The sequence below is a fragment of the Macaca nemestrina genome, chromosome 11 (assembly GCF_043159975.1).
Source record: "Macaca nemestrina isolate mMacNem1 chromosome 11, mMacNem.hap1, whole genome shotgun sequence".
NCBI classification, from domain to species: domain Eukaryota; kingdom Metazoa; phylum Chordata; class Mammalia; order Primates; family Cercopithecidae; genus Macaca; species Macaca nemestrina.
In genome coordinates this window covers 130227373-130245295 of record NC_092135.1, presented here as the reverse complement: position 1 = coordinate 130245295, position 17923 = coordinate 130227373, and the positions used below count along the sequence as shown (strand labels likewise).

The window sequence follows — 17923 nt, the reverse complement described above, 5'->3', positions numbered from 1 at the left end:
ACGAATCTGTCTCCCTGAAGAACAGGGGCTGGCCCTTGGTTGTCTTTGCATTTCCAGTGGCTAACTTACTACTTGGCATATATATATATATATATATAAAAAACAATATGTGCAAATAAATGTTTGAAAAAGGTTTGATTTTATTAGTTTTCAAAATATATATTACTTTATTCAATATAGCACATATTTTTCAGCATGTGCTGGGACTCAATCCTACTTCTTTTGACATTCCTAGGAAAATGAATACTGTTTTTAAAAACTCTTTGAAGGCAGCGGACCTCAGAGCAGAAGAAACCACATGATCACAAGCACTTGAACCAAGCACCTCCTCCTTCATTACAATTCTACGTTTGACTACTGTTTAATAATTTCATTCATGTTCTTCTGCCACAAAACTGAGAGTTCCACAAGGGCAGCAAATACATCTATTTTTGTTCACTGTTGTATCCTCAGTGCCCATGGATCGTGTTCAATAAATATTTTTGGTATAAAAACTGAATAAATCCATCATAAAACCAGCCAAAGAAAAGGAAAAGGTTATCAGATCCAACTACCTAAACATGCTTACCTACTGCTGTATGGTACTGCACGCTAACCAACTACATCACTGGAGCTCATTCCACACACTTATGGCTTCTCTTTATGTGTGTTAAAAATAAGGAATTAACTGACACTACATAACTACATGAATTAACCCTGGCACCCTCACTAGATGTGTGGATCAGGTGGTAGGTGAGGTGTACAGATGAAAGAGTTGGCATTCCAGAACACAAAGGCAATGACAGCAGCACTCTTAGTTCCTATGCTTTTGCCAACTGCAACTAATGGGTCTTTACTCATGCCCAGATACATGGATTTATGGATATTGCCTAGTTTTAGCTAAACTAATCCTTGCAAAAAAGGTAACTGGCTAAAAAAGATTACTGCAAAGGTCCATATATTGAAGATAATATTAAACCACTAATATTCCTAGTAATATCATTAATACTAGAAAAATGGCAACACTGACATTTCTTCTGTGTCTAATATGAATTCAACTCCAGCCACATTATGATTTCAAAACAATGGCTGTCAGTCATATGTAACATATCAGATACTTTAGGAAAATTAAACATGCTTAATCTGTCCCTTCAAGGTAAAGGTGACATTTTAACAATAAGAAAACAAACTACTGCATTTTGAAAACAAAATAACATATTCAAATTTTAAAGATAACATTTTTTTTAAAATGGATGTTTTGAAATACTTCCATTGCTATATTATTTGGGGCCTAAAATGATGTAAGTGTATAAACTACAAAAATATTCATATCCATAGACTTAAACTTCCTAATAGAATCATTTGTATTTATTTATTTTTTTGAGATGGAGTCTCGCTCTGTCACCCAGGCTGGAGTTCAGTGGCACAATCTCGGCTCACTGTAACCTCTGCCTCCCGGGTTCAAGTAATTCTCCTGCCTCAGCCTCCCGAGAAGCTGGGATTACAGGCGCCTGCCACCATGCCCAGCTAATTTTTGTGTTTTTAGTGAGATAGCGTTTCACCATGTTGGCCAGGCTGGTCTCGAACTCCTGACCTCAGGTGATGCATCCACCTTGGCCTCTCAAAGTGCTGGGATTACAGGTGTAAGCCAATGTGCCTGGCCGAATTTTCTAACTAGTTTTTAAAGATAACAACTAATGAGTAACTGGAGATTATAAATATATTTTTTAATCTAAAAATGCAGCATCTCTCAATGAATTAACAAGAACTGACATCAGAAAAGATGGAAATTTACTAGCCGAATTTCAAAATGAATTGGAATATAATTGGTGAATAGGACTGAGAAATGAGTATTATGATTCTGTAAGCACAACTCACATCTTCTAAACAAATATCCTTTCCAATTATGATAATCATTACAACCAAGTACCAAAATATACAGAACTTAGAATCAGACCTCTGAATTTCCATATTACTAGTTGTTAAAGTAAAATTTTAATAAATAAAGAATATTATTCAATCATACTGCTTTCACCAAAAGTAAAATTACTATATACAGTTTTCTATACTTTTTGTAAGTAAAATGAAAGTATTTAAAAATTTATTTCTCACATTTTTTTTCTATTTTTACTTATGTTTATAATGTACATAATAGACTAGCAATGTAGTAAATTCATTTATCATTTTAAAATAAAGACAAGCATTAGTGGTAATTTACTATATTACTTCTTGATGCCTAAAGTAATAATTTCTAAACTTCAGAGATTACTACTTTAGGCATTAAGAAACATTAGAAAAATTCTAAATGCAAAGGAGGAAAATAAATCAGATTTGAATTTTAGAAACATAATCCTGAGGATAATGGGCAAGGATAACATATTTTAAGGTTGAAGTAATTTTTTTTTTAACTGAGTATCGCTCTATCGCTTAGGCAGTGGCACAATCTCAGCTCACTGCAACCTCCGCCTCCTGGGTTCAAGCAGTTCCCCTGCCTTGGCCTCCCAAGTGTGCCTACTTGGGAGGCTGGGTAGGGATTACAGGCACCTGCCACCATGCCCAAAGTAATTTTTTTTTTTTTTTGGAGATGGAGTCTTACTCTGTCGCCAGGCTGGAGTGCAGTGGAGCGATCTCGGCTCACTGCAACCTCCGCCTCCCGGGTTCAAGCGATTCTCCTGCCTCAGCCTCCCAAGTAGCTGGGACTACAGGCCCGTACCACTATGCCCAGCTAATTTTTGTATTTTTAGTGAAGACAAGGTTTCACCATGTTAGCCAGGATGGTCTCAATCTCATGATTTGCCCACCTCCGCTTCCCAAAGTGCTAGGATTATAGGCGTGAGCCACCACGCCCCGCCCAAAAGTAATTTTTTTTAAAAATCCTTGTTACTTCATTAATAGCAGAGAGCACCCTATAAACTCCTTCTGTCTTTGGATCCTTTCACAGGGCACATATGTGTGTGTGTGTGTGTGTGTGTGTGTGTGTGTGTGTGTGTGTGTGTGTGTGTGTGTGTGTGTATTTAAGATATATTTTAACGAGGCTTTCTGCAAAGCAAGGTTTCTTTTCTTTTTTTTTTTTTCCCCCTTAGACAGTCTTGCTCCATTGCCCATGCTGGAATGTAGTGGCATGATTATAGCTCACTGCAGCCTCAAACTCCTAGGCTCAAACAATCCTCCTGCCCCAGCCTCCCAAGTAGGCACACATCACTGTGCCTGGCTAATATTTTATTTATTTATTTATTTTTTGTAGAGACAGGGTCTCACTAAGGACCTCTTATTCTATGGTCTAAACCAGAAGGCAATAAAGGTCAAAGAAGTGGGAAGACAGAGCCAAAGAAGTGGGAAGACAGTGGGAATTTACAGCAATATTGGGCCCTATAACCACTAACATGCGTATTATTTACCTGTACACTAAAAGGCTAGAAAAAATGGAATACTTCTATTTTGTGACTTTCACATTTATAATTTTTTAAAGTTATACAAATTACTTTAAAAAAAATTTGGACCAGGTATGGTGGCTCACACCTGTAATCCTAACACTTTGGGAGGCCAAGGCAGGAAGACCTCTTGAGGCCAGGAGTTCAAAACCAGCCTGCTCAACATAGCAAGACCCCATCTTCTCTACAAAAGTAACATAAAAGAATTAGGCAGGTGTGGTGGCGCATGTTATAATCCCAGCACTCTGGGAGACTAAGGCAGAGGATTGCTTGAGCCCAAGAATTCAAGGCTGCAGTGAACTATGATTGCACCACTGCACTCCCGCCTGGGCCATACAGTGAGACCCTGTCTTAAAAATAATAATAATAATTTGAATAGTATGGCAGTATGCAAAATGAAAACTCAAAGTTCACTTCCCTATTGCCTTACCACTCCACTGAATCCACTCTCCATGGTAGTCACTGTTAACAGTTTATTTCCTTCCAGGTCTTGTTCTATGCAGATATACTTTGATGTGTATATATATACACATATATATGCATATGTGTACATTTATGCAGTTTTTGTATTACTTTACAAAATATAGGCTCATATTCATATTGCTCTGAAACTTGCTTCTTTTACTTAATAATGTATTATAGCCATTCTTTTAGGAAATTCAACATGGATATAGCTCCTTTTTGCAGAGCTGCAATTAATGCTATCATATTGACATAACACAGGTTACTAAACCATTCCTTTATTGATGGTCATTAGCAGTGTCTCTAATGTTTAACTTTTATGACAAAACAGCAATGAACATTCTTGTACACTTTTTTGAGTAGAGTTTGGGGTGCAGGAGGAGGTACATTTAAAATGCTGATAGATACTGCAGCATGGCTATACTAAATTCTACTAAACAATAAGGTTCCACCATTTATTCTAACATTCTTTTCCCATTAAATCATTTGATAGATTCCTAGATTCAGGAAATGACCTCAGAAAACAAACCCCTCAATTTGTGTATGAGAAAACAAAGGTTCCGAGAGGTTAACGTTATGGGCCAAAGACCTCGGAGCCCCTGAAGAGATAACACACCCATGTGCTAGCAGGGGTTCAGTGATAGAGGGGTTACTATTAAAATCCAGGAATGCAATATGGGTTAACTGACTTCAAATGTAATATGTGTTCTATGAGAGATACTAACAAGTAGGAAAGGGCACTAATGATCATCTCCTTTTCCTTGCCTAACCTCAATAAGAAAAGAAAAAGGCAGTAAAGTACTAAAAGATACAATAGTAAGAGGGTACAGAGAGGGAGTATTCACAAACTAGGTGGGTAATGGGCACCCAGAGCTGAAAGTGTCATAAGTTCAGCTGCATGAAGCAAGCAAGTGTGGTGGTAAAGACTTTGACATGGGATGACCTTAGCAAAAACCTTCCACAGCCTCAGTGGGTTGTATGAAAAGTTTCTTGGTTCTAAATATCTCCATGTGGCATCCAAAATGAATGCCAGTACTGAAACCAAATTCTGAAGAGAAATATCAGAAAAGAACTAACATCCCACAATGAAGAAACATCTTCAAAGAAGATGTTGTTATAAAAATACCACAAAAGTACTTTCCAACAAATTCCAGACCTAAAAGTAAGGCTTTAAAATGAGGCTCCAAGTACAGAAGTCTTGAATCCTTTGCTCTATGCCTGAAGAGGCCCATTTAAAGGAAGGCACTTCTAATTAGATAACAGTCTTTACTTGACCAGACCTATGGCATATAGCAATGAGAAGATGGGTGCTGTAGCTTTTGAAGTTAGAATGGTCTAGAACAGGGGTCAGCAAACTTTTTCTGTAAAAGGCTGACAGTAACTAGTTTTGACTTTGCAGGTCATATGGTCTTGGTTGCAACTCATCAACTGGGCTGTTGTAGTGCAAAAAACAGCATAAGCAACATATAAAATGAGTAAGTATGGTCATGTTCCAATGCAACTTTATGGTCGCAGAAATCTGAATTTCATATAATTTTCATAAAATATTATTCTTGTTTTAATTTTTTCCAACCATTCAAAAATGTAAAAACCATTCTTAGCTCATGGGTTGTATATAAACAGGTAGTGGGGTAGATTTAGCCTGTGGGCCATAATTTGCCAACTGTGGTACAGAAGCACTTATTCCCAACTGAACTGAACTTGAATGTTCATGGAAAGATGAAAACATCTAAGCCTATCCCCTAGAAAAGTTAAGGCAAAAAGGGAGAAATACGTTCTTAAAGGGTTTCAGGTGCTTACCTTAAATCTCTTCTCTTGCTGAACTCCTCTGGTGGAATTGTCCATGGCAGGCCTTGAGGAAGACATTCTAGAACTTCTGAAGAGAAACCAGAGAAATCCACGCCATACTCTGTTAGTATTCCTTCTGTTTCAGGCTCAATTTCACCAGCCTGCCCAAGACTCTTAGCCAGCTGCCTGTGGATAGAACAGAAAGGGAACAACTGGGTTAGCGAACAAATGGAATATAGGCACCTGTCTCCTCTCTAAAAGTAAGGTAGTAGGAAAGTTTAAAATCTCCTGCCCTTCCACCAGTAGAAACACGATCATCTGCAAATGAGGGATAAGGGGAAAGCAGAAGAGATAGTAGTGCTCTTGTCCTGTTAAATCTGTAACTACAGTGTAATTTTACCTTTTTTTATTTGGCATTCTGACTTGAGAAACAGAACCAGAGGGATTTTCTTAGGACCCCTCCAACTGTTCTTCACAGAGAAGTCAAAATTGATATTATGATCAACCCAGGGTGCTGTTAAATTTATTAGTTTCAGAGTGCCTGTACCTTAAGTCATGCTTACTAGATTAGTTCTGATGTTCCTATTTCACAACTCCATGAGTTTTTATCTTTAAAATTTTAAAATATTTTATCTAAACACAAAAGTAATACATGTTCATTGCAGAGAAGTTAGAAAACACAAAATCCACTGAGAAGAAAATTAAAATTATCTGTAAACCAGTCACCCATTGACATTTTAGGGCACTGGCCCATTAAAAATAAAATTGCATTTAACAGGACAATGCTCACATTATCCACAGGGTTCCACCTTTCAGATGGCAGATCTCACTCCTTATCAAATTGACAGCTCTCTATTCTCATAAGTATTGTCATGCCACATCACAAGTCTAAAGTTGTGCGTTGAATACAGGCAGCCAACAGGAAATGTGTTATGGGCCTTGGCTGCCTCTGTAAAGGGTATTGCGGAGACCAAAAATGGCCACCTCCTCTGTTGTATAAGTCTACTTATCTACCAGGGTGATCCAAGAGTCCGCCCTCAACTCTTCCTGCAAGAAATTTAGCTCTGGCATCAGGACATTCTCTGGGGCTATTCGATTTCTATGAAAAAGGTTCTGCTTCCTAAGTAAGTGTAGATGCTTGGCTGCTGGAGTTCTTATGTGCACAGTGGTAAAGAGGAATAGGGGAGGTGGCTGCCTCATAAGCAGAACAAATTCCAATCTTCAGGCTTGCTACTGGAATGCAGCAGTGATGGCAGCAGGGCTGGCCCCATTTCTCACACTAGTCAAGAGAGACCAGCCCAGTCTACCTGTGCACCTGCCCACCAGCCTATGATCTCGGCAGCCTGCAGACTGACCTGTGGGCTCCTACCATATAATGTGGGCTCAGAAGAGTACTTTTTCCACAAATCGGTGGTCTCTCCCATAAAATACATCAAAAAGCCAGACAGCAAAAATATGAGAGAAAAATTAACAGAAAGCGATCTGGAAAATCCCCAAATATGTGGAAATCTAACAACCTATAGGTTAAAGAAGAAATAAAAAAAGAATTAAAAAATATTTTGGACCAAGCGCAGTAGCTCACGCCTGTAATCCTAGCACTTTGGGAGGCCGAGGCAGGCAGATCACAAGGTCAGAAGATCGAGACCATCCTGGCCAACATGGTGAAACCTTGTCTCTATGAAAAATACAAAAATTAGCTGGGCGTGGTGATGCCTGCCTGTAATTCCAGCTACTTGGGAAGCTGAGGCAGGAGAATCCCTTGAACCAGAGAGTCGGAGGTTGAGGTGAGCCGAGATCATGCCAGTGCACTCCAGCCTGGTGAAAGAGTGAGACTCTGTCTCAAAAAATATATATATATTTTTTGAACTGGGGTCAGGTATGGTGGCTCATACCTGTAATCCTATCACTTTGGGAGGCCAAGGCGGGTGGATCACTTGAGGCTAGGAGTTTGAGACTAGCCTGGCTAGGAGTTTGAGACCCGTTTCTACTAAAAGTACAAAAAAGTAGCTGGGTGTGGTGGCACACACCTGTAATTCCAGACACTCAGGTGGCTGAGGCATAAGAATCACTTAAACCCAGGAAACGGAGGCTGCAGCGAGCCGAGATGGCAGCACTACACCGCAGGCTGGGCAATGGAGCTGGATGCTATATCAAAAAAGAAAGGAAAGGAAGGAATGGAGGGAGGGAGGAAGGGAATTTTGAACTGAATGAAAACAAAACATGTCAACATTTGTGAGACATAGCTAAAACACTGTGTGGAGGATAATTTATAGCATTAAATGCTCACATAGGAAAGGAAGAAAAGTGTCAAATCAGTGATCTAAGCTTCTACCTTAGAAAACTGAAGAGCAAATTAGATTCTAGGTAAGGAGAAGAAAAGAAATAATGAAGAAACAAGAATCAATGAATAGAAAATGAACAAATAGGCTGGGCACGGTGGCTCATGCCTGTAATTCCAGCACTTTGGGAGGCCAAGGCGGGCAGATCACAAGGTCAAGAGATTGAGACCATCCTGGTCAACATGATGAAACCCCATCTCTACTAAAATTACAAAAATTAGCTGAGCATGGTGGTGCATGCCTGTAGTCCCAGCTACTCTGGAGGCTGGGAGAACCACTTGAACCCGGGAGGCAGAGGTTGCAGTGAGCCAAGATCACACCACTGCACTCCAGCCTTGGCAAAAGAATGAGAGTCTGTCTCAAAAAAAAGAAAGAAAGAAAGAAAAGAAAATGAGTGAATAATGAAAACAAATCAATAAAACCAAAAACTAATTCTATTTTTCATACAGGGTCTCACTCTGTCACCCAGGAAGAAGTGCAGTGGCATGATCATGGCTCACTGCAGTCTCAACTTCCCAGGCTCAAGTGATACTCCCACCTCAGCCTCCTGAGTAGCTGAGGCCCATCTAATTTTCGTATTTTTTGTAGAGATAGGATTTTGCCACATCGCCCAGGCTAGTCTCAAACTCCTGAGCTCAAGTCATCTGTCCACCTCGGTCTCCCAAAGTGCTGGGATTACAGGTGTGAGCCACCACACCTGGCTCAAAAGCTAATTTTTTGAAAAGAGAAAAAGATAAACTTCTAGCCTGACTGATCAAGAAAAACAGGGAGAGAAAAACACAAATTACCAATATCAAGAATGAGAGAGGAAACACCATTTTACATCCCACAAGCATTAAAAAGATAAGGGAATAATGAATGACTTTAAGACAATAAATTCAACATCTTGGATGAAGTGATCAAATTCCTTGAAAGATGCAAACTGCGTAGGATAATTAAAATAAATTGATACCTGAATATTCCTATTTAACATATCTATTATTTATTATATCTAATGTACTATTAAAGAAACTGAATTCACAGTTTAAACCTTCCCACATAGAAAACTCCAGACCCAGATGGCTTCACTGGTGAATTCTACCAAGTATTTAAGAAAGAATTATTGCCAATTCTACATAAACTCTTCTAGAATATAGAGGTAGATGGAATAGTTTCCAACTAGTTTAATGAAGACAGCATTACCTTGATATCAAAACCAAAGGATTAATGAGATCAATACCTCTCATAAACAGACTTAAAATTCTTACAAAGGTATATCAAAGTTATTGAAAAAGAAAATTTAAAAATTCTTACAAGGTTATTAACAAACAGAAATCAGTAATATATAAGAAAGAGGATACATCATGACCAAATAATGCAAGATTTGTCCAACACTGAAACATCAATCAATATATCATATTAACAAACAAAAAACAAACACATATAACCATCTCAGTAAATGAAGAAAAAGCATTTGACAAAATTTCAACATTCACTTAAGACAAAAGCCTTCAGGGCATGAGTAACAGGAACTTCTTCAACTTGGTTAAAAGCCTCTATGAGAATCCTAGCACTAATGTAAAACTTAGTGGTGAAAAGCAAAATGCTTTCCCTTGGAGCAGAAAGAAGACAAGGGTGTTCATTTTCACCAATACTATTTAACATTGTACTGGAGGTACTAGTGAATGCCATAAAGCAAGAAAAAGAAGACGCATACAAATTGGAAGGGAAGAATTGCACGCTGCCTATAAGCAGCACAAAAGCCTACAATTCCCATCATAGAAGTGACCAGATTCCTACTACACAATGCCTGGCCTCTCTTTATACAAGACCCCTCTCACTCTGTGACAACCGAAATCCAGTACATTGTATGTGACTTAAACTCTGCCTCAACTCAAGACTTTGAATGTGAAGACAGAAACACACAGGCAAAAGGCTGCTTAGGATTCACTCACGACAGCTAGCATGGTTTCTCGTGATAGCAGCGGTGGCGGCAGCATCCAGTGAAAACGATGTCCTGCAAGAGTGGTGGTAAGAGAATAACTGGCATTATAACCAAACTAATCCTGATAAAAGATGATGGCTGGGCTTCTTATTCTTGGCTTTCCAGAGTTGCCTTAGTTCACATCCCTTTTCAGGTCATTCAAGTCTTGTGCTCAGTGAGTTCTTCAACATCCTCTCAATAAATTCCTTTCCCAACCAGAGGTGGTTTTTCTTGCTTGTAACCAGCAACCCAGACAATTAAAGACTCAGGTCCCATTAATTTTCAAAAATGACAAAATTATTACCTGTGTTCACTAGAATGAAGTTCCAACTGAAGATATGGGGGAACCTATTATCACAACCTTTGAAATTTGAAGGACACAGGAATTCAACACTGTGAGTACAAGATGAATACTTATAACAATGTTGTTTACCTTAAAAACAACTTTATTCTGGTGATGACAGGTAATAATTAGTCATTTTAAAAATTATTTTGTATTCTGAAAATTAATGGAACCTGAGTTAGTTCCAACCCATCTAACTCATTTACTGTTCTCACAGGTCCCTGAGGTTCTGTTTCCTACATTCGTCTCCTAATATCAACATCTTTAACAGTCTGTCTAGGTCCTTGTTTGTAAGCACAGAAGACCAATGCTGGCTGGAAAAGAAAGAAAGAAATTTATTGAAAGGATATCAAAGGGCTCACAGAAACAGTGAGAGGCTTGAAGAGCCAGAAAAAGGGGGAGAAACAAAGAATTACGTGCTTCATCTCTAAATTCTTCATTCTAAATTCATTTCTAAGATTGAAACTCAGGGACTTAGTATGTCCATCAAAAAAGTATCTTGAATCTCTTGTAGCTGCTAGCCCAAGACAGAAAAAGCTTATTGAAAGGGTGATGAATCATTACACCACTGAATTTAAGGTCTCATTAAGTCACTTAGGTGAAACGTGGGACACTAATCAGAGAGAGTAAGATTCAGAGAACCCAAACACACATGATATAAAGGAGGATGCAGAAAGGTTTGAGTACCTTGAATGCCTAGTTCCAACTGACCCTCCATTGTCATGAGTCATAAATAGACATGATAGCATTAAATCCATTGTAAGGGATGGTCTCTGAAAAGACAGTATAGCAGAAACTTTCTCCCAATGGGCAGAACTTCAAGCCATATGTCCGTGGTCCACTTTAGCTGAGGAAGGACAACCTGATAGGCTGACAGGCAGTGACTACAAGTTTAGCCAGATGGATAGAAACCTGAAAGAAGAAAGATTGGAGTACTGGTGACAAGGACATCTAGGGAAAAGACATGTGGATGAAATGGGCCCACTGAAATGAGTCCAGACAGGGTATAACTATTTGTGCTCCATGAGAGCGCACAGTGAAAGGCTTCCACTGTAGAGGCAAGATGGCCTGCCCATGCATGTCCCCATCACTGCAGTGCTTGTTCAAGGGACATAGGAACAAAGCACAAGGCAGCAGGAAATGCACTCCACAACATTCACTTCTCACTAATGCTGACCTGGATACCATCCTTGCAGGACGCTAGCTTGCCAGCAGCAGCAACCAACTCTGAGCGCCTGACACAGAACCATGCCAGTAGGACCCCCAACTACTTCACATCAGATCGCATCCACTGAGCTCTTCCAGGATGGGAAAGGCAGTAATTCCTCCACTAAAAGAGACGCTTACTGTAGGTTTGCTATCTGCATTTCTTCTACCTATATTGCTATGTAAACACCACAATCCTCAGATTTATGAAATATCTTTTAAGCTATTATCTCACTCAACATTGCTTGTAATTCAGGATTTCACCTTTTGGAAGAAGCAAAGCGCACACATTTCACTGACTGGAATAATGTAATGATCTGACTACTAAGCTGTTGTACTAACCAGGAGGCATCAGTTGTGAGGGGGAGTACCATCCTCCAGGATGCATTGGTGCTCTGACTTAGCATCCTACAGGCAGTGTACACGGTTTGAGAAGAAAGAATGCAAGGGAGGAGTCAGGCCTTTCAACATCACACTTAAGACCCACACACAAAATATTTAGTTCTGCCTTCATAATGCTCATCTCTGTAGTTGAAAGGTTTTAGTACCTCTGGGGACACAATTATGATTCCTCTGAACTGGAATCCGAGACTACAAGAACCCTGACTGATATTAAAAGGCATAAAATATGCTATGTACTTTCCTTCTAAAAAAAAATTTATGTTTAACTCAAGCCAACTGAGAGGTTACTCAGAATTAATAATTCAAGAATGGCAATAATAATATAAAGAAGTTAATCATACATTATTTTGAGGCATATGAAATTGCCAATATTTGACTATTTATTAACATATAAAACACAATTTCTTCTGATTCTACCTAATAGTATTAAAAGTTACATAAAATAACTAACCATCCATTAATTAGATAGCATACATGGCTTCTGGGAGAAGTATAAACAATGAGATATATCACATACAGTTTATTAGAGAACTACACTAATAAAAAAAGAAACAAATTCTTCTGTGTGGTGGGAGTCTCAGTGTTTGCAAGGCAGACCTAGAACACAGTGACCATACTATTCTTGTGTTGAAATTAAGAGTGGGTGAAGTTGGAATGCTATCCTCCAGGACACAATACGGCCCAAAACAATTATCTTACGCCTAAAATAGAAAAGGGGCTAAAAACTTAGACAAAAAGCATTTTATAATGTCCAGTTTCTGAAACATAATACTAAAGTCCAGGAAGAACGCATTATTTAAAGATTTCAGGGAGGGGAGGTAGAAGGAACCATTCAAACATTCTATTTAAAAAAAAAAAAAAAAACTCACATTTAAAAAAGAAAAAAGGGAGCAAGAAAAAGAAATGGCAGAAGGACAAAACAATCTCTGTAAGCATATAACCACAGAAATGACCAAAGATATTCTTAAGAACTCCCAAAAATATTCTCAAGAACTCCCAAAAATATAAGCTTTATAAAACAAGAGCTTGAAGCAAAGATGCAAGTGCATAAGGAATAAATAAGTCATGAAAGGAAACAAAAACTAGGTTTCTAGATCTCAGGAAATAAGTAGAAAAGAACAATAAAACTATCACAGAAAATGAAAGTCACACTGGAAGTACCTAATGAAGAACTGACACTATTTGAAAGCAACAAGGATCATAGAGTAAAATCTTGAGAAAACTGAGGAAAATGAAACTGGGCAAGTAGAGTTTAAAAAGATAACAAAGAAAACAGACAGATGTGAAAGGCAGACCAAGGAGTTCCAGGCATCCTTGAAATACAGAGCTACAGAGGAGGAATAGAAAACATTTTCTAAGATTCTTTGGAACAGAAAACATTTTCTTTTTTCTTTTTTTTTTTTTTTTTGAGACAGTCTCACACTGTCGCTCAGGCTGGAGTGCAGTGGCGCGATCTCGGCTCATTGCAAGCTCCGTCTCCCAGGTTCACACCATTCTCCTGCTCCAGCCTCCTGAGTAGCTGGGACTACAGGCGCCTGCCACAACGCCCAGCTAATTTTTTGTATTTTTAGTAGAGATGGGGTTTCACCATGTTAGACAAGATGGTCTTGATCTCCTGACCTCGTGATCCGCCCACCTCGGCCTCCCAAAGTGCTGGGATTACAGGCGTGAGCCACCACGCCCAGCCAGAAAACATTTTCTGTTCTTCAACTCTAGCTCCTCCTTCTGAAGGAAGGAGCTAGAGATGAGGAAAAGAAAACATTTTCCTAGGTCATTAAGAAAACCTTTCAGAAATAAAGAAAATTTAGGTTTAGGTTTACAGAAAGGGTAAGTCCTAGGAAAGAAAATTACAGAAAATCATCAATGAAATATATTCTAGTGGAGTTACTAGATTTCAAAGATAAAGATTTCTAAATACAAGAACTCAGGGAATATAGTTCTCATAAGCCCTTTCTGAAAAACTGCAAGGTGATGAACTGAGGTGTACCAAGAGATGGAGAAATTCCTCCACAAAGACTGGCACTGAGCACTAGATCCACGAATGGAGTGGTGGGAGGGTGAGGAGGAGGGAGGATAAAAGGAAGAAAGTGAAGTGATGGACCTGATATTAGTTGTTAAAACGGTCCTGTCATACCAGTTACTGGACCTTTAGAAAATTAAGGAGAAAAAAAAATTTTTTTTGTCTTTTTTGGAGCTTTGTGTTCTGACAAAATTTTTTACCAGGTTATACTCTGAGTCCGAAGAGTCTCAATTTGTTTACTCAAATTACAACATGGCTCATAAAGACAAAATTATATTTTAGTTGTGGTTTCCAAATGTGATTAATGACTCCCAGTTCCTATTAGTAGTAATTAACATTTATTTTACAAGTTCCAGAGAACATTTCTCAAGTTCCTTATTTAAATAAATTTATTATGGATTTTCATTGGAGATCTATTTTACAGCAGCATAGACTGGACAGCTTATGGCAGATAAAAATCTAACAGATCAGCATGCTGAAAGAGCTCATGCTTTAGGGGCCTTAGATGCCCTAGAAAGAATCCTATCTTGGCCGGAAACAGTGGCTCATGCCTATAATCCCAGCACTTTGGGAGGCCAACTGGGCAGATCACGAAGTCAAGAGATCGAGACTATCCTGGCCAACACAGTGAAACCCCGTCTCTACTAAAAATACAAAAATTGCTGGGTGTGGTGATGCGTGCCTGTAATCCCAGCTACTTGGGAGGCTGAGGCAAGAGAATCACTTGAACCCAGGAAGCAGAGGTTGCGGTGAGCCGAGATCAAACCACTGCACTCCAGCCTGGCGACAGAGTGAGACTCTGTCAAAAGAAAAGAAGAGAGGGGAGAGGAAGAGGAAGAGGAAGGGGAAGGGGAAGGGGAAGGGGAAGGGGAAGGGGAAGGAAAGAAAAGAATCCTATCCTGTCTGCTTACTCATGAACTCTTCTGTCACCTTGAAAACCAGAATTCTTTGGTATGTAAATAAAGTCAAATTCTACTAGGGAACTGACTTTTACATTGTGTATTTGTCTTGCAGAAGGGTTTATTTTTATATTTTAAATTTAATTTCAGTGTAAATTCTATTTAAAATGAATCATGAAAGTAACTTTCCCTTTTATGTAATGTAGTTCAAATGTTACAACTTTCTAAGTAGTTTCTGTCTTCTTACTGTCTGAAAAGCTAACAGCTGCTTTAGGACAACTATGATTCAATGCTATGTCAAAATATCTGGTGATTCTCTTAAAAACCACATTTCATCCTATTCTGCATTAAGATATGTCCTTCAAAAATAACTTAGAAGCTCTCATAGCGAAGAGGAATCTAAAGAGACAAGACAACTAAATGTAATATGAGATCCTGGAACAGATAAAGGACTTTAGATTTTTAAAAACAACAAAGTTTGAAGAAAGTATGGACTTCCATTAATAATGTATCAATATTGGTTAAGAGAAAAAACTAGTTTTGGAGGTGGGAGAGAAGGGGCAGATGAGAACTGTACTATCTTGACAATTTTCTGTAAATCTAAATCTGTTCTGAAAAATAAAGTTTCTTTTTTATAGCCAGACACGGCAGCTCACGCCTGTAATCCCAGAACTTTGGGGGGCTGAGGTGGGAAGATAGCTTGAGCCCAGGAGTTCGAGACCTGTTTGGGCAACACAGCAAGACCCTATTCCTATTAATTAATTAATTAATTAATTAAAATTAAGTTTATTTTTAAAACCGTGGAGCAGAAAAGGAGTAATTTAGATGTTGAGCAACAGACAAATGATAAACTAAACCATGTCATATTTTTCAATTTTTTATGTATTTCAGAAAAAGAATTTTGAAGATATATGTAGAGTATAATTTAACTATGTAAAAACATTTATGAAAATGCTGAAAGGGACAAATGGTGTTAATTATTTAAGAGAGAATTCTGAGTGATTTTTTAATCTATTTTCTAAGCTTCCTTTAATATCACAAAGTTGGAGGTTCTTTAGTTTAAAAATTATAGAAAAAATAATTATAACAAAAACTATAGTGCCCACTATTGGTCTGCTACCTAGCATTCACTTCTGTCTCCTCCTTCCTCACAGAAATCTAGTCTTTTTCATACAAGAAATACAGCTCACCTTCAACTCCACAGACAGATACTAAGTATTCTAATAAATTCAGTGTATGGCCTCCGCTGGTGACTGTAGTCAACAGCATTGGTGGCAGACAGGGTCTCCCTTTTTGTGTCATATGTCATCAAGAAAGCAGGTAGCCTAATCGTACTGGCAGCCATCTTCACAACCATAGAGAAACCACTACTGGATTGCTGAGGACAGCAAAAGGCAATCTGGTAACATCATCCAGTCACTGACTTTAGTGGGTCTGCAGTTGCACAACCTTTGAACTCCCACTTATGTGAGATAATATTTTCTCTTATTAAGTCACTCTGGGTCAGGCATTTTTATAATTTGCTGCTAAAAGCATCCTACTACAAAATATTTAAAAAGATCATCCATGAGAAGCAAACTTCCCTCTCCCTCCATTCACTCTGCAACAGAAAATGTAAAGCTCTTACTACCAAAAAAAAAATCTTAGTACTGTTAGCATCACAGATCTTGTAGAGGTATTCACTACACACTGACATGGAACTGCTGGGTTCTAGAGCATAAGAATACTATAAATGGCCCTTCCTTAAGCAACATAATTCTATCCTAAAGGTGCTCCCTTTATAATTTCCATGTTGAACTAGGCCCACAAAGCATACACCCAGATCATTTCATCTTCATGGAATATGGCAGCAAGGCCAGGAAGCCATCCCTGTCTCCTAGAGTGGATCTATCTCATCAGCACTGTCCCTATCCTTTGGTTATATCCTCTTTCTTGCATGTGCCACTTTCTAGCTGTGTCATGGTGCTTTAGGTATGTCTCTTCCTTATCAATAGATGAGGGGGATCATCCATAAAAAGAATAAACATTTCTTTATTTCTGTATATCACTGAGACTTATATGCCTTTGGTGTCCAACACATGTTGGTGACTGAATATGTAAATAAACAAACTAATGCTTTGAACCTATTAGAGAGGCATACTATTCTTCCTTGAAATGCCAAAGCTAAGAAAACTGAGGATGGCAAAAACAAATAAAACCCAAAGATAAATACTTCAGTAAATTATCCAGTCCTACCACAATTAGCTACCACATTAGCAAACTTACTAACACATCAAAAAATCAGGAATAAAAAAAAATGCCTGCTACTACTGCTTTTATTCAAAACTGAACTTTTATCAGTTACTGTGTAGAAAATACCTCCTCTCCAATTGAGTTGCCAATTCAAGATAAGAAAAATAAATAAAAGTCATACGGATTAGAATGGAAAAAATAAATCTCTCATTACTTACCAATGATATGATTATCTACATAGAAGAGCCAAAGTAAATTACATCCCAAGTACTGAAATGAATAAGGGGATACAGCAAGATGGCTGGACTGGATAATGTACAAAATTTAACTGTAATTCTACATGCCAGCAGCAAAAAGAAAAGACAACTTCAAACATCTGTTCTTCAGAGGACACCATTAATAACATGAAAAGACAACTCATAAACTGGAGAGAAGATAATTTCCGTATCAGTGACTGCTAAAAAGATTACTTTCTGGAATATATATTTTTAACTCCAAAAAAATCAAATGACAAACAGCCCAATTAAAAATGCGTAAAAGCACCAACGTATGCTAAAATGAATGGGTGAAATTAAGCAGAAACAGAATACTACACAGACTCAAAAATCTTTCTAAAAATATTATATAATAATTACAAGGGAAAAAAGTAGTAAGTTAGGAATCATGGCAGATGCCTCCTTAACCGGGTGATCAAGGTGAACATCACCAGTATCATTTACTGACATTATGTGTCCCTGATAAGATGTGTATCACCTCTGCGGTATCTTTCCCAATGATGCCTAATCTCGATCTAATCACGAGAGAACATTAGACAAACACAAACTGAGAAACATTCTACAAAATCACTGGCCAGTACTCT

General features: G+C 38.3%; 1 protein-coding gene across 1 annotated transcript in view; it reads right to left on the bottom strand.

Annotated features, from left to right (window-relative positions):
- LOC105473922 (DIS3 like 3'-5' exoribonuclease 2) overlaps positions 1 to 17923 on the bottom strand; it is a 374047-nt gene that overhangs the window by 163186 nt on the left and 192938 nt on the right. The window contains 1 exon segment of the mRNA XM_071073554.1: positions 5673 to 5846. Within this exon segment, the coding sequence (XP_070929655.1) occupies positions 5673 to 5846 (174 nt within the window).